The 23,322-nt window shown below is 39.7% G+C and overlaps 1 protein-coding gene across 1 annotated transcript; it reads right to left on the reverse strand.

The window, feature by feature from the left end:
• Nucleotides 1-21,924: 21,924 nt before the first annotated feature.
• Nucleotides 21,925-23,290, reverse strand: LOC110895567. Its single transcript, XM_022142890.2, has 2 exons — nt 23,229-23,290; nt 21,925-22,750 (listed from the first exon to the last, which is right to left on the reverse strand). The coding sequence occupies exons 1-2, from the start codon at nt 23,288-23,290 to the stop codon at nt 22,354-22,356; spliced, it is 459 nt and encodes a 152-aa protein (XP_021998582.1). The 3' UTR covers nt 21,925-22,353.
• Nucleotides 23,291-23,322: the final 32 nt, after the last annotated feature.

The raw sequence follows: 23,322 nt of genomic DNA on the forward strand, positions 1-23,322 counted from the left end.
AAATGGTGTAGGGATCAGTTGTTAAGTGTTGGTCTGGTGATGAATTTCGTACTGCTACTGTGGGAGGTTTAAACTGGTACTGCTACTGTGTCAATTTGTAAATTATATGACAGTAACAAGGTTACGAGTTGATTACCCGTCACAAGAAGAGAAAGATAACCCAAAACTATATGCCGAAAATGTACGGGGATTGATGGCTGGTGAGGTATGCATAAGCTTTCAATTTGACTTTTAAGGTCAAATCCTAGAAAATTGAATTTAATACTTATACGATCTTTGTGATTCAAATACCATCATTTTTTATTTGTACTAACTAATGTCCGGGCTTGACATTAACATATTACATATGGTTGTGAATGTGATGTGAGGGTGTTTAATCGTGTTTTAAAATGTTTAATTATGAGGCTTTATATGATTTTGTGTATGGAAACGGTTTATTTTGGGTTGATTTTGATTTACAGGTACTCGGAGCATAACGGATGGCTTTTGGAGCTTGACGGAAGGTTTTCGGGAAGCATTATGGAGTATTGGAAGCATACACACAAGTTGGAAGGCCAAAATATGAAAAACAGGAAGTTCGGTAGCAATCGGCGCCACTAGGTGCTGATTTCAGCGCACCACAGAAGGAAATCATAGTTCAGCGCACTAGGCGCTGATTTCAGCGCACTGGGCGCTGACTGCCAGATATGACTCGCGAATTTCTTGTTTTCCCACCATATTTAAGCACAAACATTCCCCAAACGAAAGGATCATAAACCCTAACCGTTTTCCACTTCCCAAGGACGAATTTTGGAGTTCCAAACCTCAATCCAATCATCAATCATGCAATTCCTCATCAAGATTGAAGATCAAATCAAGAACATGAGCGGCTAAACCACCCGTGATCATCTCCGGGACTAGGGTTTGTGTTAGGAACCGGCTTAACTTAGTTTTACAAACTTTTGGATTGAGATTTGACTAATCATTCGGTTAGTTTATCTTTATTGTTTATTTGTTTTTGATTAAACATTGTTGGATTATCATTTGCATACTTGTTCATCAGTTATTTGGTTTTGTCATCAACAATTGGGATTAAATTCTAAGTTGTCATTGTCTTCAACCTTTAACCATTGAACTTGTTCATGTTTATGAAATCTAGGATTGGTAATTATCTAGGTTACTATTCAGTTGCATCAATCTTTCGGTTTCGATCGTGGATCATTGCAATCAAATATATTATCTGTTAATTATTTATCAAAACAAGTAGTTAGCAAATCATGTCTATGTGATTTCCAATTGGTAGTAATTAGGTTACCCGTGTTTCTACACAACCTGAAAACCCGGAGATTGGTCCCTCTTCTCACAATTGTTTACAAATCTAATTTATTTTGTTTTCACAATCATTCTAAAAACTGCAAAAAGCAATTAGTTTAGACGTAAATGGTAATTAAAGCAACGAACTTTCATACTTTCCACTGATTCCCCGTGGATTCGACACCCTACTTGCCCTTTACTAGTAAAAGGTGAATAGGACACTTTTAACTTTATTTTTGACCGACCTTACGACATCGATCAAAATGGCGCCGTTGCCGGGGAATCGGTGCGCTTTGTGTTTAGTAAGTTGTTTTTCTTAGAAAAAAATAAAAAAAAATTAGAAAAATACCAAAAACCCAAAAATATTTCTTTTAGTTTTTAGTTTTTTTTTATGTTAGTTTTCTACGCGGGTGTTTTAGTTTGTTTATGCAGGAAGTGAAATCTTTGGATCATGGATAGAGCTCATGAGTCATGCCCTTGTTGTGGGAAAATTCACACAGATGAAGATTGCCTAGTGTTTTGGACAGACCCAGTGTTTTGGAAAGAAAAATTGATGTCTGGGTACAAGGCACCTTCATATCAGGGACACTATCAGTCAAATGTCAACTACAAGTATGAGCAAAAGTTGGATTATGTTGATTACGAATCCGAGATGATGCCCTTCTCAAGATACCAAGAATATTATAATGGTCTTTACCATGATTACTCTGAGTCAACATACAATGATTTTAATATGCGTAATCAATGGTGTAATCATGGTAATTACCAAGGGAGTTCAGATCAGCATTACGAAAGTCAAAATGATTGTCAAGGTAAACACCAAAATTCTAAACTTGATGAAATCATGGATTTTATGAAGGAGGTGGCACAAGAGAGCAGGTTGAGAACTGAGGCTATGGTCCAACGATCGAATCAAATAGACGAACAAATTGCAAGATTGAAGGTTGTGGAGGATAATACCACATCCATTCCTGCATTTGTTGAAAAAACACAAGAAATACCTGTCTTAGTTGATGAAGATGAAGAAGAGGTTGAAAGTCTTCCTGAACTTGAAGTTATATGTTTAAACTCACATGAAGACTTAGCACCTACTGAAGAACTAGAGACTGATGTAGTCCAAGTTTATCCCGAACCGCAACATATTTTGATTGCTCCAACTAACAAAGTCGGGGATGATGGCTCGAGTGGGAATAAGAGAAAGGTGAGTAGAGAAGATCTTGGGCATGGTATATTGAAGCGGCTAAGCAATGATCCAACATACATACTCATGATAGGGAAGAAGGTGAAGACTCGACAGGTCAACTATCGAGCACACCTTGGAAATTCGGTAGGCAAGTGTGGATTTCACTTGTTCCGATTTGATTCGACAAATATCGTTGGCAGAAGAGAGCAGATAGGAATTTGGAGTGTCAATTACCGAGCATATGCAGGAAACTCGGTGGGTAAATGTTCACTTCGACCCCCATGAACGAACGTCAGGTACGGTCTGGCTGAAGACCTATAAACTTAGCGCTCTCGGGAGGCAGCCCGAGGATGTAGAGTAGTGTGTATTTGTTTTGTTTTTGCGTGATTATTTTTTCAGGTTATCAGGTTATTAATCTCTACGGATGCAATGGTCCAAGTGTGGGGATGTTTGGTGAAGTCCCAACATGTTCTAGTTGTAGTGGCGGACAATGCACAAATTAGAGTTCAGTCAGAGCTGTCCATACTCAATCTCCATTTGGACGGGGATGATCTGAACACTAATTGTAGAGATTGACCCGAGTACTTGTGGACACGGCCGCGAATGAAATGCTATACGGTCGTGGTGGAACATGGCGCACGAGGATTCTACGTTAAACCAGGGGAGTCTGTTCCACTCTTATTATTGTTTTTTTTTTCTATTTGTGTTCTTGGTGGTGTTAAACTATGTTATGTTTAGGGAATGTGTTTAAACTATTTTTCTTAGGAATGGTCGCTCATGGGATGTTTGGTTGTATTCTCGGGTTTGTTTTAAAAGCACTATACATTGGGGACAATGTCACCCAAGTGTGGGGATACGGAAACCCGGGAAGGGAAAGGTTGGGACAAGAGTTTGAAAGAGGTTGAAAGTGATTGAAAACGATGAAAAGCGAAAAAAATTGAAAATTTTGAAAATTCAAAAAAATTTTATCGCCTTAAGTGAACTAAATGGATATGAAAACCGAATGTTTCAATCATTAATGAGTTCCTTGCCGGTAGTAAACTAACATAGTCCCTTGTCATGGTCGTTCCTTTAAGTTTCATGAGAGTAGGTCTGACAGGTGTTTTAAGGATAAAAGAAGTGAAAAGAGATGTTTATTTAGGGGTAACATGCTTTAGATTGCATATGCTACATGTCGGCAACCCTTTTACCCTTTCTTGGTGAGATTTTGAGCCTGTAGAATGATAGAATGCTTTACATATTGAATTCATTTGTTGAGAGCAGGCCGCATGTTATTCTGTGTTAGAACTTGTATGATTTGATGCATGCTGAGACTGTGGTTTAACATGTGCATGTAAATGATAAAGGCATCAGGATATCCCGTACACCTGTTTGTTCGTTTTATGTTTACCTAGTTATCACCCTTAGTAGCCCTGTTGAGCCTAGTTACCTTTTCGTTTGTCCACCTAATGTGAATTGTTTGATACCGACCGTGAACGACAAATTATGAACAACTGAAAAAGAAAAAAAAAAGAGAAAACAAAAAAAAAAGAAAAAAAAAATATATAAAAAAAATAAAAAAGGAAAAAATATAAGTGTTGTGAATATCGTTTATGTTCTTGGGTAGAAACCAACCCAAAAGTATGTTATGTTTGCAAATAAAGTTGTCACGGTTTGGTCGTTTGTTTGTTCGCCACATAAAAATATAAATATAAGCAAAAAAATCTCCTACCTGTAGCCAAAGCCCAAAACCGAAAGTCCTTTTGATATGTGTCGTGTTATATGATACAGTGGAGGTGTGATTGTCATACAAGCTTATGATTTACAGAATTTCATGATTGGTTTTGAGTGTTATACATACTAGCACATTACACGCTAGTTCAGTTTTTAAACCGAGAGGAGAGTTTATTGTGAGGGGCGTGTAGCATGTGTTGTAATCCTAAGCATGTTAGTTCTGAGTAAACAAGTCTTAAGTTTTAGAAATTGCACCAATTGCTTGTCGGACTGTCAATCTCGATTGTGTTAGTCTATGGGACGGGTATGACTTGGGACTTAAATTGTTGAACTGGTTAAGCGGCTTAGAGGTGTTGTTACTATGGTCCGTAGTTCCGTATTGGTTTGCTTGGGGTCAAGCAAAGGGTAAGTGTGGGGATGTGATGTGAGGGTGTTTAATCGTGTTTTAAAGTGTTTAATTATGAGGCTTTATATGATTTTGTGTATGGAAACGGTTTATTTTGGGTTGATTTTGATTTACAGGTACTCGGAGCATAACGGATGGCTTTTGGAGCTTGACGGAAGGTTTTCGGGAAGCATTATGGAGTATTGGAAGCATACACACAAGTTGGAAGGCCAAAATATGAAAAACAGGAAGTTCGGTAGCAATCGGCGCCACTAGGTGCTGATTTCAGCGCACCACAGAAGGAAATCATAGTTCAGCGCACTAGGCGCTGATTTCAGCGCACTGGGCGCTGACTGCCAGATATGACTCGCGGATTTCTTGTTTTCCCACCATATTTAAGCACAAACATTCCCCAAACGAAAGGATCATAAACCCTAGCCGTTTTCCACTTCCCAAGGACGAATTTTGGAGTTCCAAACCTCAATCCAATCATCAATCATGCAATTCCTCATCAAGATTGAAGATCAAATCAAGAACATGAGCGGCTAAACCACCCGTGATCATCTCCGGGACTAGGGTTTGTGTTAGGAACCGGGTTAACTTAGTTTTACAAACTTTTGGATTGAGATTTGACTAATCATTCGGTTAGTTTATCTTTATTGTTTATTTGTTTTTGATTAAACATTGTTGGATTATCATTTGCATACTTGTTCATCAGTTATTTGGTTTTGTCATCAACAATTGGGATTAAATTCTAAGTTGTCATTGTCTTCAACCTTTAACCATTGAACTTGTTCATGTTTATGAAATCTAGGATTGGTAATTATCTAGGTTACTATTCAGTTGCATCAATCTTTCGGTTTCGATCGTGGATCATTGCAATCAAATATATTATCTGTTAATTATTTATCAAAACAAGTAGTTAGCAAATCATGTCTATGTGATTTCCAATTGGTAGTAATTAGGTTACCCGTGTTTCTACACAACCTGAAAACCCGGAGATTGGTCCCTCTTCTCACAATTGTTTACAAATCTAATTTATTTTGTTTTCACAATCATTCTAAAAACTGCAAAAAGCAATTAGTTTAGACGTAAATGGTAATTAAAGCAACGAACTTTCATACTTTCCACTGATTCCCCGTGGATTCGACACCCTACTTGCCCTTTACTAGTAAAAGGTGAATAGGACACTTTTAACTTTATTTTTGACCGACCTTACGACATCGATCAGAAAGGTGTTAGTTGTGAGGTTGTAAAATTGCTGTTCGAGGCTGACCCAGCTATTCTTATGCTGCCAGAGAAGTCCGGTTTACTACATTGCATGTTGCTACCTGAAAAAAGTGCAGAGGTAAGACTTTATCCGATTGTGATTATTTAACAGGTAATATCACATAAACAGTTTCAGATGTCTACTATGGAATTTGCACACTTTGTATACGTGACATCTTTTTTGTATTGTTTTTTTTTCAGATAGTATTCGAGCTGCTTAGTTATTATTAATTATTATTAATTAGCAACTAAAGTGTGCATATAGGAGTTATACATAGTGCACTACAAGTGTTCATAGCAAGTGATTGTTGTACTTTAAGTTTTAGGCTTAGTAAATAGATCTACCCTGGCGCGTGTTTGTTGTTGTGTCCACCGCCGCTATACCTTTTTGGACTCCATTGGATAGAGGGAGAGAGATATAGTGGCCGAGGAGGTGAGCGATGATGAGCATGCCACAGTGCTTCTTCTCCGACACATATCATGTGACCATTATTTATTAGATAATGCAATTGTTAAGCTACATTAATATACATATTGTTGGTACTTTTCAAAGATTTATGTGTTGATTTCATATTGCTCTTTTCCTTTTAGGGGGTTTTTCTGGGTGGAGGAGTTCTTGGAGCTGATCATGGAGTTCCTCTCAGCGCGAGTAACATAAGCTCTGGTACGCCAACAAAATTCACTAATAGAAAGCTCCGCAATTGTGAGTGAATAAACTTTCAAAAGTTAGTGATTAATTTGTGACAGAAATAATAACTTTCACAACACACATAAACATTAGAGACCGGCGAAGTTCTAGCCACAAAACAATCACATATTTTGCAACCTGCCAAACCCGGTTGTGATTAAGGCGCAAAAACTATAAATATAACAAATTATTAATGTGGGTCGTAAATATTCGGAGCTATAAGACCATTGGTTCACATAGTGGTATTAAAATATGTAGGTGGACGAAATCACAACTCAGAGGGCGCGGAGGTTGCTACAAGCACTCTTTATATAGGATCGAGCATCACAGGTGTGTTAAATTTTGCAAAACTTCTGATGTAAACTTGCTATAGGTTTGTCTATAAGTTGGTATTTAATAATCCTTCAACTTGCTATTTTCTTAACAGGTTGAATAGATTTTTTTAATAGCAATAAGTGAAATATGTCTAATGGGAGGTTATACTTTTGAAAGAAAGTATTGTACGTGTGAACATAACTAACCTTATATTAGGTTGTTATGTTATTGGCACGCTGTCTAGAAAGATTGGTTGTTTTTTTAACAAATTGGTTAGCTTATCTATTGTTGCGAAATGGATTTGAATTCACTTAACAATGAGTTTTGTTTGCGATTTAATGCTTTGTCCAGCCGGCGCAACGCGCGGCGGGCACTAATCTAGTTTATAGATAAAAATAAACTTGATACGTTTAACTTTATTAATTGTTTGATAAACGGAGTTATAAGACCCTCAATTGTTCATAATATTTTGGTGCGAACTGCGAGCCAAACCGTTTTATATATTCTAAACTAAAATCAACCCATTCTAACATAACAAACCGAATTCGTTTGGTTTAAAATACATGAATAAGAATTAGGATGCTTGTACATAGGGGTGTTTTTCGGGTTTTTTAATCGGGTTTTAGGTTTTTCGGGTTTTCAAAGCTACATATTTAACCTGATAACCGAACCATTCTTGTGGTATTGTTAAGAAAACCTAGTTTACTTAATAAGGTAGTTTACTCTATTGATAATTCAAAAATACAAACATGCAAAATCACCCCTATTTTTAAATAAAGCCATGATCAGTTGCACAATGTAAAATTACCAAAAGGGTAGAAATCCTAGTTCAACTATAAAATAGCACCGGATTTTAACCCTACAAAACCATAAAATACAAATTCATCTCAAAAAATAATCTAATCTCAATAAGGATTTATGTAACTGATCATGGTTTTATCTAAAAAATAACTATTTTCTTCTAAAATATTAAGCATTTTAAGAGCAATTTTATTACTTATAAACAATATTATAATGGACGAGGTGAGTAACAGATTCACCAAAGATGGAATATTGGAATGGAAGACACTATGCTAATTACCGGACATATGGAAGGTCAATATTACCTTAATATCTTATTTTATTAAAATTTAAAAAAATCAAATTTTAAGATAATGCAAACCGGTTCAACGGTTTGAACCAGTAGAACCGGATTTACCGCCGGTACATAAGACATACCGTATTTGAGTTTAACTGGTCTTTATCGTACCGGACCCGAGTCCGATATTCGATTTAACCGGTATAACCGACCGGTTCATGCCTGTATTTAAAACATTGCTTTTAAGTCAGGTATTTAATTTCTTACATGTTTACCTCTACCTAGGTTGTCTAAGTATAAGTCTGCTAGCTCTTAAAGTAATTTCGTATCATGTCATGACCCCAAATGTCATACATGGTAGATGGGTCGGTTGGGTAACATATCAAAATGGGATGGGGTTGTTTATGTTTACGAGCGAACAACATGTTAATTAACACCCATCATCATTTTTAGTTGTCTATGTAACGATAATGTTCCTTTTTATGAGTGGGATATTACTGAGTACGTTTGTCTGTTTGTTTAATGTTTTGTATTGACATGTGATTGTGTGGAACGTAAGCAATCCAGGGAGAAGTGCATATTATGCGCCAAAGATCTTTCATGTTCACCAAACGATGTGGATCGTGCAGATGACGAATACAAATACCGCGTTAAATTCATACCTCTACATCTTCCGGCTGTCGACATTCTGCCATGTGGTCATGTCATCCATACTGAATGCTCAAAGTATGCAATGTCGGCAGAATCTAATGTTCCACAATGTGTTCTTTGTTTGAGCATGCCTTGATTCCTCTTTCTAAGAAACTGAAAACTGTTTATATTTCTGCACAGATTAATGAGTACTTGTAATTAATGTCGGGTTGTTTAACGTGTGAAAACTTTCGACGGATGTTAAGTGATAATATCTTCCATGCCAAATCTTAGATCATTTTCTAATAGGTGATTTGATACCCTTTTCGAGTATTTATAATTAACAGTTAACTAACTGTTCTAATATCTTTTTATGTCAGATACAAGTTTAATTATTAAATTTAAGACTGCAGGGTATGGTGGGGCTTGGGTTGGGTCGGGTGCTGACACGTGGAATGGGAGCCCCCCCCCCCCCCCCCACTGCCTGGTACGTGTCCGCAGGGTATGGTGGGGCGTGGGTTGGGCTTGGGTTGGGTGCACCGCGTGGCAGGATAGTTTAAAAAAAATATATATATACAAAATTTAAAAAAATCAGAGTTAATTACACAAATAGGCCCTGTGGTTTATACCTAATTTCGCCTTTGGGTACTAACTTTATTTTTTAACAGATTTAGGTTCTATGGTTTCAATTTTGTAACACCTTTGGGTACTAACACAAAAATTAGTTAATTAATGACTAAAATACCCTTCCATTTTTTGTAAGTTTATCAATGTAACACATTTGGGTACTAACACCTAATTTTATTTAAGTTTAAATCAATTTTACAAAATATATTTATTTTTTATTTTTTCATCTTTTTATTATATCTCTTAATTAACATAAAGTCTATTTATTTTTTTTATTTTCATATTTTTATTAAATTTCTTATTTAACATAAAATCTACTTGTTACACCAGTATTTTTTAAATAAAATCTACTAGCTATATAGTTTTACGTAAATTAAATTTCGTACTAGTTTTAAATAATGTAAACCTTACTTGTTTTCAATTTTGGATATATATGATTGATAATAATAATAATAATAATAATAATAATAATAATAATAATAAATATCTTTCATGTAAAAAAAATTAAGCCATTTTTAACTTGTTTTTTTTGTTCATTTACATTTTACTATTTTAGAAAGATATTTAATTTACATAAAATCTACTAGTTGCACCAGTAAAATCTACTAGCTATATAGTTTTATGTAATTAAATATGTTTTTTACAAAAAAACTAGTTAAAAAAGGCTTAAATTTTTTTAGTTTTATCTAAAATACCTAGCTATATAGTTTTATTTAAAATATCTAGCTATATAATTTTATGTAAATTAAATATCTTTCTAAAATAGTAAAATGTAAATGAAAAAAAAACGAGTTAAAAAAAGGCTTAAATTTTTTTACATGAAAGATATTTATTATTATCAATCATTTCAATCCAAAATTGAAAACGAGTAAGGTTTACATTATTTAAAACGAGTAAGAAATTTAATTTACATAAAACTATATAGCTAGTAGATTTTTTTAAAAAAAAATACTGGTGTAACAAATAGATTTTATGTTAAATAAGAAATTTAATAAAAATATGAAAATAAAAAAAATAAATAGAGTTTATGTTAATTAAGAGATATAATAAAAAGATGAAAATAAAAAAAATGAATAGATTTTGTAAAATTGATTTAAACTTAAATAAAATTAGGTGTTAGTACCCAAATGTGTTACATTGATAAACTTAAAAAAATGCAAGGGTATTTTAGTCATTAATTAACTAATTTTGGTGTTAGTACCCAAAGGTGTTACAAAATTGAAACCATAGAACCTAAACCTGTTAAAAAATAAAGTTAGTACCCAAAGGCGAAATTAAGTATAAACCGCAGGACCCATTTGTGTAATTAACTCAAAAAATCACACAAACATTTATAAAAAAAATACAACTTCATTAATATTTATAAAATTACATAAACCTAAAAATTACAAAATAAGAAACCTAAAGCGTTAAATAAATTTCAAAAAGGTCGATCTTGTCGGACGCCTTTTTTTCCTTGCCGCGAAACTCTATGTTCGCCACCGCCACCCGGTCCTCGTGGCTTAACTCGCCCCCGGGAACGGCTTCGTAGTAAGCTTTGAAACGCTCGAGCTTGGGGTTTGGGTGACCGGTTGGGGTGACCGGTTGGCCAAGCCAACGGTTTGAATTTAAAAATTCAAAACTTTTGGGATGGCCCGCTATGACGTGGCGGGTGAGCCAATGATATTCAGCCAACTAGGATGGCCAAACCGCCCCACGCCCGGCTTGAAACCCATGCCCCAAGGGCCACGCCGAAACCCATGCCCACCCGGGGTGGTGGCTTGGCCGTTTTCCCCCTACCCACGCCCAAACTCCCGCCCCATACCCCGCAGTCTAAGCACATAATTGCCAAAAGTTATTTAGTGCCCCACTTGCGGTGTGCACATATAATGTATATATATGTGGGCGCTCGGGGGGCAAAAGTGAAATGGTACTAAGTTTAACGTTATTTTACTAATTTCGTGAAAATAACGTTAAAAACGGCGGATGGTTAATCATGCATCATGTGTGATGTTGATAGCTGAAAGACACGGGGGTACATGCACCAATTAGTCTCTATCCCGATTGTTTGAGTGTTATGTGTCTTAGGTCCAAGGCTTGATACAAAACTACAATCGAGTCGGGGGGTCTCACTGGAAGCAGCCTCTCTATTCCTACGGGGTAGAGGTAAGGCTGTCTACATCTACCCTTCTAAGACCCTGCCTTAGCTTTGCTATTGGTGGGATTTATTGAGTATGATGTTGATGATGTTTACAAGTTCATTGGCAGGATCATGCAACTTTGGTAACAAAAGAACATTTTTGTACATTAGATCAAATAAAACAAATATCAACAGTTGAGATTAACCTAACATGTACGGTTTAACCTTGATAATGCGCAAACAAACTTATAATACTGTCCGTAAATAAATAACATCACGTAACGAATATTACTTATTTATCGAAGTTTTACTGTATGGTTTTGGGTCACAAAATTAACATCTATAGTTGACGACGGGGGTAGCCCAAGGATAAATAAAATGATTAATATGCAAAGAGCTTAAAAGGTTGAAAGGTTCATCGGATGAAAAGCTGTAAAATGAGGAAATCGAGAAAAAGTAATCAGTCATGTCCAAGGACTCGTCTCACCAACTCATGCTCACCAACTCACAAAGTCAGAGCAGGTCTGCACAGACACACTCTATTAACCAGGGGTCCAAAGCCTTCAACCCCAAAAGGGGAAACCCTCCATTGCAAACAGGTTTCGCTAGTCTTGTTTATACCATTTCAGGAGATGTCTTCCCCTATAAGAAGACAGCTCATGTTCACTTCTAAGACATTCCGAAAAAGGCAGAGATTCCTTAATCTCTAGTCATTCAAAGAGTTCTTTGTCACTTCCAAACAACTCTTCATCACTTTCATTCTATTTGCTTTCTTTTCTGGATTCGAGCTGGCCTCGGAGAAAGAACCTCAAAGCGAATAACGAGTACATACTAGTGAACCTCCTTCCACGTTTTGCAAACGTGGAGGGACCCCGCGACCTGCGTTAGGCAAAACTGAACCCTTCAGCCTTTTTGCCTAACCAGCTTAGCTACCATCCTTGGTCCCGTGTTTGTTGCATCAACAAGTTGGCGCCCACCGTGGGGCTACGCCGCTGTTTCTCCTCAAAAGAGACCTGGTAAGTGTAGCTCCTTTCGCTCAAAACCACCATGTCAGAAAGTGGATCTCCGGGAGAGGTAAACCAGATCCCTAACACCTCTACCCCGGGAAGTGGTCAAGCTCACACAACAATAACAACGCCTTTTTCAACTCCGGGGAGTACACCCGAGTTCCTTACCTTCAACACACCAACCCCATCCAGATCTGGAGCTCCGTCTCCCAACGTTGGTGTGTCAGACACTCCGGCACGTGTTGAACTTACCCCCGAGGGGGTCGCTAATAACTTCCTTGAGCTAAGGTCACTTCTTAACCAACATGTGAACAGAGAAAGGGAAAAAGGGATAAGGATTCGTCTAGATTACGACGAACCTGAGCCAACGTTGTCTCCTGGGCCACCTCTACCACCCTTTGTTACAAGAGGCGAGGCTGGTCCCAGCAACCCTTCAAACCCTCATCCTTATCTATCCACTATGACAAACCCCACTGTTCATCCTATTCTCTCTTCCCAACCAACTGCTAGTGGCACTCCTCTGGGACACGAGTTAACACTCGACCAACTCCTACAGTCCCCGGTGACCAGTTGTCCCACTTCTCTAACTACCACATGGGAGCAAGCCCTGTCCGTGCTCCCTTTAGCACGAAGTGCTGTTGCTAGCACCCCTCTCGGGGTAAGTTGCTCAGTTGGTCCGGGAAGCCTTCAAGGTTTCAATTTCATACCCAACATGATGTCTCAGATGATGGCCAACTTCCCCTGGCAACACTTCATCAACCAAGTGCTTGCCACCCAGGGAAACCATGGCAATAACAACAACGTAGGTACGAGACCTGAAGAAGACTTGGCTAAACCTTACAAGCCAAGTAACCTTTCATGCTTTTCAAGACAGATAGCTGATTATGATTTTCAGTCTAAAATCAAAATGCCAGCTCACATCAGAACGTATGATGGGACCGAAGATCCCGAAGATCATCTTCAGATCTTCACTGGTGCTGCTCGAATAGAAAAATGGTCAAATGCTGAATGCTGCCTGATGTTCATGCAGACTCTTATTGGGTCCGCTAGAATCTGGTTCAACGACCTACCTGCTCAAAGCATTCGAAGCTTTGATGATCTCAGCAGAGGTTTTCTGGCAAACTTCTCCCAACAAAGGAGGTACGTTAAAGACGCAACAGTAATCTTCCAGATAAAACAACGCGATGATGAAAGCCTACGGGCATTCATTGAACGATACAAGAAAGAAGGGCTAACCTATGTGGGGGCTGATGAGAAAATGAGAGTGGCCGGTTTTATGAACGCCATAACCTCCAAGTATCTCACACGAGATTTCAACAAATCTCTGCCCAAAACCTTGGAAGAAGCCCTTGAAAGAGCCGAGGCTCACATTCGGGGAGAGGAAGCTGTGGACATCAAAGAACAAAGAAAAAGGGGTCCTGGCTGGCGAAGCAGTAGCCCAGCCAGAAAGAGAGGAAACTTTAACTCTTACGACAGACGCTCAAAGGGTTCAGACCCTCGAAGGGTTGAAGGGCGAAACCCTTTAAGCAGAGATAAAGGCATGAGTTTCACTCCCCTCACCAAAACCCCTCAAGAAATCCTGGAAACGGAAGAAGTCAAGCAAAACTTTAGACCTCCCAGACCTCTTCCCAAGAGTCGAAAAAATGAGAACTCCACAAAGTTCTGTGAATTCCATGAAGAAAAGGGACATCACACCAATGACTGCTTCCAACTGAAAAAGAGAATTGAAGAGGCTGTTAAGTCAGGAGAACTCGCCCATTTGGTAAAAGGGGTTCGAGACAAGATGGCTGAAGGCAAAGGGAAGGAAGTAAACATGGTGTATTCTGATGAAAAGGTCCCTTACAAGAAGCGACGGTTGGAAGATTGGGAGCTTCAGTGCGTCTGCTTCCCCCCAACAAGGAAGGACCCACTTCCTGGTCCCCTTGTGGTTGAAGCCACCGTGGGCACCTTACAAACGTGTAAAGCATACATAGACACGGGAGCAGCCACTGAAATCATGTTTGAGAAATTTTTCAACCAATTAAGTGATGAGGAACGTTCAAGGCTTCAACCCTCCGGGACCTCCATAAAAGGTATCGCCGATATAACCCTGGAGCCTTTGGGGCAAATAACCCTTGATGTCTGTTTTAAGGAGGGATCAAAGGAAAGAACCCGATCACTAACCTTCGTGGTTATCAACATCCCTTCCAACTATGACGTAATCATAGGGAGGCCCGGACAATGTGCATTCTACATGGCAGTGTCCGTTGGCCATGGCACTGTCAAATTTCCCACTGAAAGAGGAATTGCAACCCTTCAACCCTCTCAGGAAGCTTATCTAATCGAAGGGGAAAGTTCGAATGGTGAGAAGGACAAGCAAGGGTTAGTCATCAACCCTAAATACCCTGAGCAACGAATAAGGGTCAACCCCAACCTTTCCCAAGAGACCCTTTCATACCTTGAAAAGCTGCTGAAGCATCACAGTGATGTGTTCGCCTGGTCTCCTGAAGATATGACTGGGATCCCTCGAAACATTGCTGAACACGAGTTAAGGATACCACCCAATGTCAAGCCGGTGGTTCAAAAGAAAAGAAGCCTGGCACCCGAGAGAAGCCTGGCAGCTTGCCAAGAGGTTGAAAAGCTTGTATCAGCTGGCATTCTCCGAGAGGTCAAGTACCAATCATGGATTGCAAATCCTGTTATGGTCAGAAAACCCGACAACTCTTGGAGAATGTGCATAGATTTTAAAGATCTTAACAAGGCTTGTCCCAAGGATTGCTACCCGCTCCCAGAAATTGATCTCAAGGTTGATTCTCTCACAGGGTACCCGTTTAAATGCTTTCTCGATGCATACAAAGGTTATCACCAAATCCTCATGAAGAAGGAGGATGAAGAAAAGACAGCTTTCCACACAGACAAGGGCATTTTTTGTTACCAAAAGATGCCTTTTGGCCTCAAGAATGCGGGTGCCACCTACCAACGACTCGTCGATAAGGCCTTTGAAAACCAAATTGGTAGAAACATGGAGGCATATGTCGATGACCTAGTGATCAAAAGCAAAACGGAATACCAAATGCTTGACGATATCCAAGAAACCTTCAAAAACCTTAGAAAGATCAACATGAAGCTTAACCCGGAAAAATGCTCGTTTGGATTTGATGAAGGAAAATTCCTGGGTCACATCGTTGGAAAGCAAAGTATCAAAGCCAACCCTAACAAGGTAAAAGCTGTCCTTGAAGCTAAACCACCGAGAACCAAGAAGGAGGTTGAAAGCTTGAACGGGAAGCTTGCAGCCTTGAAGCGTTTTACCTCAAAGCTGGCCGAAAGGTCTCTACCATTCTACAAAACGCTCAAGAACTGCTCAGATAAAAAAGATTTCAGATGGACCGATGAAGCTGAAGAAGCTTTCAATCAAATGAAGCAGCATTAGCTTCCCTACCTGATATCGCAGCACCAGAAACTGTGGAGCTCATATCGGTGTACCTTTCAGTTGCCGACGAAGCCATCAGTGCAGTTCTCACTATTGAAAGAGACAAGGCTCAGGTACCCGTTTATTTTTTCAGCAAAACTCTAAAACTAGCTGAAACCAAATATCCTCCCCTTGAAAAACTCGCTCTAGCCCTGGTCCAAACAGCCAGAAGGCTTAGAAGATACTTCCAAGCACATCCTATACAAGTGGTCACTGACCAACCTGTCAAGAATGTGCTTGAAAAACCTGAGAACTCAGGAAGGTTGGCAAAATGGGCAGTGGAACTAGGTGAACATAACATCACCTACGTCCCACGAAAAGCCATCAAAGCTCAGGTCCTGGCTGATTTCCTAGTCGAAGTCCCAAGCCAAACAATTGAAGAAGTAAACACCACAACCGCTGAACCCTCCAACCCTGAAGCCTGGAAATTATTCACTGACGGGGCTTCAAGCGTTGAAGGGTCAGGAGCTGGTTTAGTCCTAATCAACCCTGAGGGGCTAGAATTCACGTATGCTCTTCGTTTTAATTTTCAGACCACCAATAACGAGGCTGAATACGAAGCACTGATCGCCGGTCTACGGCTGGCCAAAGAAATGAAAGTCAAAAAGCTTGAAGTGTTCACTAATTCACTACTAGTATCAAGCCAAGTTAATGACAGCTATGTCGCCAAGGAGCCCAACATGAGAAAGTACAAAGAAAAATCTAAGGAGTTAATGAACACCTTCCAGGCATGCAACATCAAACAGATTCCAAGATCCCAAAACAAAAAGGCCGATGCCTTGAGCAAATTGGCATCTCTCACGTTCGCCCACCTCACGAAAAAGGTGTTGGTTGAAGTGTTAAAGGCCCGGTCAACTGATGAATTGGAAGTGCAAGATGTGGTCACCGAGGAAGATCCAAATTGGATGACTCCTATCAAAAAATTCCTTCAAGACAATGAACTGCCTAATGATCAAACGGAAGCTGAAAGGGTAAAGATCAAAGCAAGACAATATGTGTTGCAAGGAGAAACTCTCTATAAAAAAGGTTACCTTGCACCATTGCTAAGGTGTGTGGGCCCTGAACAAAGCAAATATTTGGTTAAGGAAGTGCATGAAGGAATATGCGGAGCTCATTTTGGAGCTAGGTCGGTGGTTGCAAAGCTCATGAACCTGGGATATTTCTGGCCTTCAATGCATCGTGACACCGTCGAGCAATTGAAGAAATGTGATGCCTGTCAAATCCACTCCCCAATACCAAAAAGTCCCAAACATGACTTGGTCCCCATAACCTCAGCATGGCCATTCCATAAATGGGGAATGGACATTGTTGGACCATTCCCTCCAAGCAAAGGGGGAGTAAAATTCTTGTTGGTAGCAATTGACTACTTCAGCAAATGGCCAGAGGTTAAACCCCTTGCCAAGATCACAGGAAAGCAAGTCATAGACTTTGTTTGGGAAAATATCATGTGCCGCTATGGGCTGCCAGGGGTAATTGTCACCGATAATGGGAAACAATTCGCCGAGAAACCCTTCAGCCTTTGGTGCAAGGAGTACAGGATCAACCAAATCTTCAGTTTAGTGGCTTACCCGCAGTCAAACGGCCAGGTTGAAAGGACCAACAGAAGCATAGTGGAAGGCATCAAAACAAGATTGGGGAGGTATGAAAGTAATTGGCTGGAAGAATTGCCTAGCGTTCTATGGGCAATCAGAACAACAGAAAAAGCAAGTCACAAAAAGACACCTTACAGCTTGGTATTTGGATCCGAAGCCGTAATCCCCGCTGAAATAGGAGTTGTAACCCAACGAATTGTCAACATGGATCCCGAGGTAAACACACAAGAGACCATGTTGAACTTACAACTTCTAGAGGAGGCCCGGGATCAAGCAGCAATACAGGAAGCCAAATACAAGCAAAGGATGGAAAGCTACTACAACAAGAAGGTCAAGAACGAACGATTCAGGCCAGGGGATCTAGTCCTCAGAAACAATGAAGCAAGCAAAAAAGAAAATCAAGGGAAACTAGGCCCAAAATGGGAAGGTCCATACACCATCCTCGAAGCACACAAAGGAGGGTCCTACAAGCTGGGAGATCTAGAAGGCAAAAGGCTCCCAAGGCACTGGAACGGAAAAACCTTGAGAAAGTTCTATGTTTAGAAAGTTTGGTTTGTATCAAAAGAAAAACCTTTTGTAAAAGCGGATATTGCTTGAATGAATGAAGTCATTTTATCAAACTTGTCTTTCTATCCTAATATCAGGTTGAGAACCTAGCAAAAAACTCCATGGCAAGGGCCATGTAAGGGGATGAGCTCCCAGGCCATATCGCTCAATAGGTTCAAGGGTTGAATGGACCTATATAAGGGGTGAGTTCCTAGATCAATACAACTCCATGAGATTTGTTAAGAAAAAACAAGAATGTCTCATAGACAGGTTTGAACAGCCTACACTAATCGTTCCTTAAGTCTAAAAAACATACTCAATAAATAGACTTACGAAATCAAACAAACTACAACGAAATAAAGAAAAGGATAGATACTACGTCTTGATGATAAACACTAAGGTAAAGTGACTGCAGCACTGAACCCTTTAAAGTGTAAAAAACATAAAGACAAAGTAAACAAAGACAAGGCAAGAAAATAAAAATAAGGGATAAAGATAAACGAACTTATCAACTAAACATACAAACCAAACCAAAAGCTACCCAAATTTCAAGCCAACAGAAAATAAGCTTGAAAGGTTAAAGGCTTCAACCCATTAACATCTACACAAAAAGCCTGAAGGGTTGAAACCTCACAAGGCAAACCAAGCAAATGGAGCAAACAAAAATAACACCAACAACATAGCAACCATCATATCATAGTTAGGAAGGCCATAAAAGACCTTCAGAAGGTAGTCAAAGCAAGCCCTAGTGACTTGCAAATAAAACTAGTGTTCAATGGCCATACAGGCCTAACCAACCACAGGAACCTTAAGGGTTCCCAAAAACCTAACATTGTTTAAAACATTACAGACATTAAGTGTTTGCTAAGAAAGCTACGAATAAATATCAGTTAACAGAAGGCTTGGAACCTTCAGCCTTAGACTTTTTGGCTTTCTTAGTCTTCTTCATCTTAGCACCTTCTTCACCACCAACCGCAGAGGTCTCTAAACCAGCATCCTTTGAAGCTTCAGGCAAACTCGAGAGGGTATCATCACTATCCCCAGAGTAGGACCTCTTCCTTGACAAGGAACCCAAAACCTCAGCACAAAATTTCTCATTCAACCCCTCAGGCTTCAATTCCTGTAAAACAGACAAAGGCTTACCAAAGCAAGATGATACTTCATGAATGAAAGGGTAAGTTAGCCTCTCCATCTGCTCAACAGAAGCCTTGAAGATATCAGAAGGCTCGGGGCGAAACATGGGTGACTTCTCCAAGGGTTGTCCAGACTCATGAAGTTTGTAGCCAGCAGTAAGGCCTTGATGCTTCCCCAAGTTCAAAAGCTTGGTGTAAACATCACCAAGGGCAGAGTTAAATTCCTTGGAATGCAAAAGATAAGTCACAACCTGCTGGAAACCATGCTCGATTAACCATTGATTGTCCGCAGTCACTTGACCAAATGAAGCTTTCAACCCTTCCTTTTCTTCACGAAAAGCCTGCTGCTGGACAGCTAAGGCCTCTCGATCAGCCTTCAACTTCAACAAGTTAGCTTCAAAGCTCTTCCTCAGGTCACCCATCTCAATATCATGCATCTTTTTCAAACCATCAACCTCCTTCTTCCACGCTGCTTCCTTCTCTGCAAACCCAGCTATTTCCTTCTTCATTGATGCTAGGGAGGATTTCATCTTATCCTTCTTCTTAGAGAAATCCTCATACTCCCGCATCCTTTGGCGAAACCGAGTAATCCCTTGGGGAAGCATGGCAGCAAGGTTACAGGTGGTTAAAACCATGCGAGATAACATAAAGTCATCGTCCATCTCAGCAATGGTTTCACGAACAGAGGGAGGAGCAAGATGACTAAGAGCATCCTCACAAACAGCAGCATCCTTGAAGGTATCATCATTCTTCACTTGCCAAGCAGGCACATAAATACCTTCAGGGTCCAACCCTTCAGCGTCCCTGCTTGAAGATTCCTGAACAGGAACAACCTTCTTGCCTCGAACCTTCTTGCCATGAACAACCAACTCCTTGTCCTGTTCAACACCCGCTTCAACTTGATCCTCCGAAACTTCAATATCATCAGTCAAATCCACTGGCTCAGTAGAAGTGGATTGAGGACCAGCTTTCAGCAAACGACGAGAAGATCGGCGACTTGAAGACTTGGGGGCATTAGACTTGGTAAAACCCTTAACGTTGGCAACACTAACATAACCCGTGCCCTCAAACCTTAGCTCGGAAGTCCTAACCACAACATTCTCACCCGGAACAGACGGGGCATCCTCAAACACAACATCGGACGTGTCGTCACTCTTGATAAAGTCCAAAGCAGACATAACTGGTAAAAACAAAACAAAAGAAAATAAGGCATAAGCAAAGTAAAATAAGAAAAGGCATAAGGGAAAAAATGCATACCAATGCCATTTCTCATTAACACCGGATCCCGATCGGCTTTTCCCCAAATATTACTAACCCCTAAAAGCACTAACAAATGTTCGGGAAAGAGACGAACCCTCGAAGGGCACCCCCGAATGGCTGAAAGAAAGGCATCGTTCAACTCTGATTCAGAAGGCTCCGGATCATTAAGAACAGCATCCGGACGCCTCCACACCATTTTGAAAGGAACGATAGAGTCAGAAACCCAGAAAAACCGATCCTTCCAGGACCCAAGCGTTGTAACCATGGATGAAATAAGACAAGTATCAACCTTTGATGTCTCAAAGGTGAACCAATCACCATTTTTGGCTAAACGAAAAAATCTCCGAAAAAGCAACAAAGAGGGATCATACCCAAGAGCACGACACAACATTTCAAAGTGCAAAACCCTAGCCATCCCCTTCGGATGAACTTGCCCAAAAGAAACACGATAATACTCAAGCAAGTTCAAAACGAAAAACGAAAAAGGGTAACGAAGATTAGACCACTGAAAGTGACGACAATACAAAGCAATCGAACCAGGATTTGGTTTGTCAACAGAAACATCGCAAGCAGGGGCAGTTGGATTAAATTTTTTATCAATACCATATTCAAGACAAAATAGGTCTACTTCCTCTTGTGTCATTCGAGAGAATGACCTCGCTAAATCCTTAAGGGCACCCATGATTGAACAAAGTAAAAACGAAAATGGAGAAGAGAAACTAACCTGAGGAAGGAAACTGTGAATGATTGTAAGTAAAATGAAGAAATTTTACAACTTTAAAATAAATAAGATATTAAAGCAGGGGTAATAAAGGTAAATAAATGGTTCCTGCAAAACCGCCGCCTGACACATGTCAATCAAATCAACTGTCAAATCGTTTCAAATTCAAAATTCAAAAAAAGTAACTGCCTCAAACCTTTCAAGCCTCCAAGCAACGAATCCTTGAAACCTTTAAAAGACATGCATAAAAGTCAGAAGTCTTTGAGCATACTACCCCAAAAACCTCTGACTTGGGGGGCTGACGACGGGGGTAGCCCAAGGATAAATAAAATGATTAATATGCAAAGAGCTTAAAAGGTTGAAAGGTTCATCGGATGAAAAGCTGTAAAATGAGGAAATCGAGAAACAGTAATCAGTCATGTCCAAGGACTCGTCTCACCAACTCATGCTCACCAACTCACAAAGTCAGAGCAGGTCTGCACAGGCACACTCTATTAACCAGGGGTCCAAAGCCTTCAACCCCAAAAGGGGAAACCCTCCATTGCAAACAGGTTTCGCTAGTCTTGTTTATACCATTTCAGGAGATGTCTTCCCCTATAAGAAGACAGCTCATGTTCACTTCTAAGACATTCCGAAAAAGGCAGAGATTCCTTAATCTCTAGTCATTCAAAGAGTTCTTTGTCACTTCCAAACAACTCTTCATCACTTTCATTCTATTTGCTTTCTTTTCTGGATTCGAGCTGGCCTCGGAGAAAGAACCTCAAAGCGAATAACGAGTACATACTAGTGAACCTCCTTCCACGTTTTGCAAACGTGGAGGGACCCCGCAACCTGCGTTAGGCAAAACTGAACCCTTCAGCCTTTTTGCCTAACCAGCTTAGCTACCATCCTTGGTCCCGTGTTTGTTGCATCAACAATAGTCAAATCCAAAATGAATTCATATATTAACAGAAACTAATGTCATTATATGCACATTTCCACTTCCATATATACTTCCCCGAAACCCGAGTCGTATTTACAGCTTCAACAGTGCTCAAAAGTCAACGATATCACGATCCTGCGAGGTGTCAAAGAAAAGCCTCGGGAGCGTTTCGATTTGCGGAAGCTGATCTACCAGATCAGTAAACGAGTCGTCTCTTGACATCCCTTTGTCATTCTCGGGTGTCAGATTACCCGAAGGGATAAAATGGTCATTTCCATCAGCCCATTCTTGTACGTTATGGTTACCCGCGTCAGGGTCAGAATAGTCATTCGACTTGTTTCCGTCCTGAAGAAGACTGCATAGTGAGTTGACTCCTGACATTGGACTTTTCTCATCCGAAGGTGTGGTCAACTGTGTGTTGTTGTTAAGCAGAATCTCGGAAATATTCTTGACCAACTGATTGTGGTTGACTTCGTTGACCCGAGCAGGGTTTTGGTTTTGCTCGGAAACACTGTGCACTGTGGTTTACGATATCGGATATGGACATTGTTCGCAGGGGGCACGGTGCATTGACCAGCCCGATAGCCTTTGACCGCACGAGACCCCAACTTTCCACATACCCATGAGTGCCCCCGCTTTCTAGTTGGTTAGAGCCGTTATTGTTTGACATATTTGGATCTTTGACGGGATCTTTTGCTGCGGGCTGCGCGTCTGACGATGCGTCTGCCTGTTGGCTAAGTAAGTTAAGTCGCGTATCGCAGTTGATCAACTTTTGATAATGCTTATTTAGCACTCCTGGTGCACATTGTAGATAATGTTGCCTGCATAATGTAACAAGAAAGAAATATGAGGTGTTTAGCAACTTACTAACAAAAAATCCTGCAAATTTGATGGTAAATCAGACGCTTTTAATCAGTCCTGCATACAAACCGAACGAACATGAACAAGACCCTGTGCGTGTTCGTTTGTTATGGTAATATATGTGTTCACAAAATGTTCATGAAGACTTACCGAACGAGATTTTCTGTCCGTGTTCGTTCATTAAGGAAATGAACATGTTCATTGTTCGTTTGTTAATTTTAGGTAACGAATGCAAACAAACATTCATGAATACAAACAAACACAAACTAATGTTCATGAACACAAATGAAAACAAACGAACACAAACAAGTGTTCATGAACAAAATATATAATAAAATGAAACTTATTAAATGTTTTATTTGTCGGGATTTTGAAGTATTTAAGAAAATATAAATTTAAAAACACTAACGAAATATCGAACATAAATGAACAAATTACCGAACGTTCACGAACATAAACGAACGAACGGTCGAACACGACCTCTGTTCATGTTCGTTCATTTAACTAAACAAACGAAATTTCCTGTTCGTGC

Source organism: Helianthus annuus, chromosome 15 (assembly GCF_002127325.2).
Source record: "Helianthus annuus cultivar XRQ/B chromosome 15, HanXRQr2.0-SUNRISE, whole genome shotgun sequence".
In the NCBI taxonomy this organism is placed as follows: Eukaryota; Viridiplantae; Streptophyta; class Magnoliopsida; order Asterales; family Asteraceae; genus Helianthus; species Helianthus annuus.

Coding starts and splice junctions, on each gene's coding strand:
- LOC110895567 (XM_022142890.2), bottom strand. CDS start 23,290: ATGAACGAACATGAACAGAGGTCGTGTTCGACCGTTCGTTCGTTTATG. Junction 22,751..23,228: donor TTTATGTTCGTGAACGTTCG/GTAATTTGTTCA, acceptor TACATTATGCAG/GCAACATTATCTACAATGTG.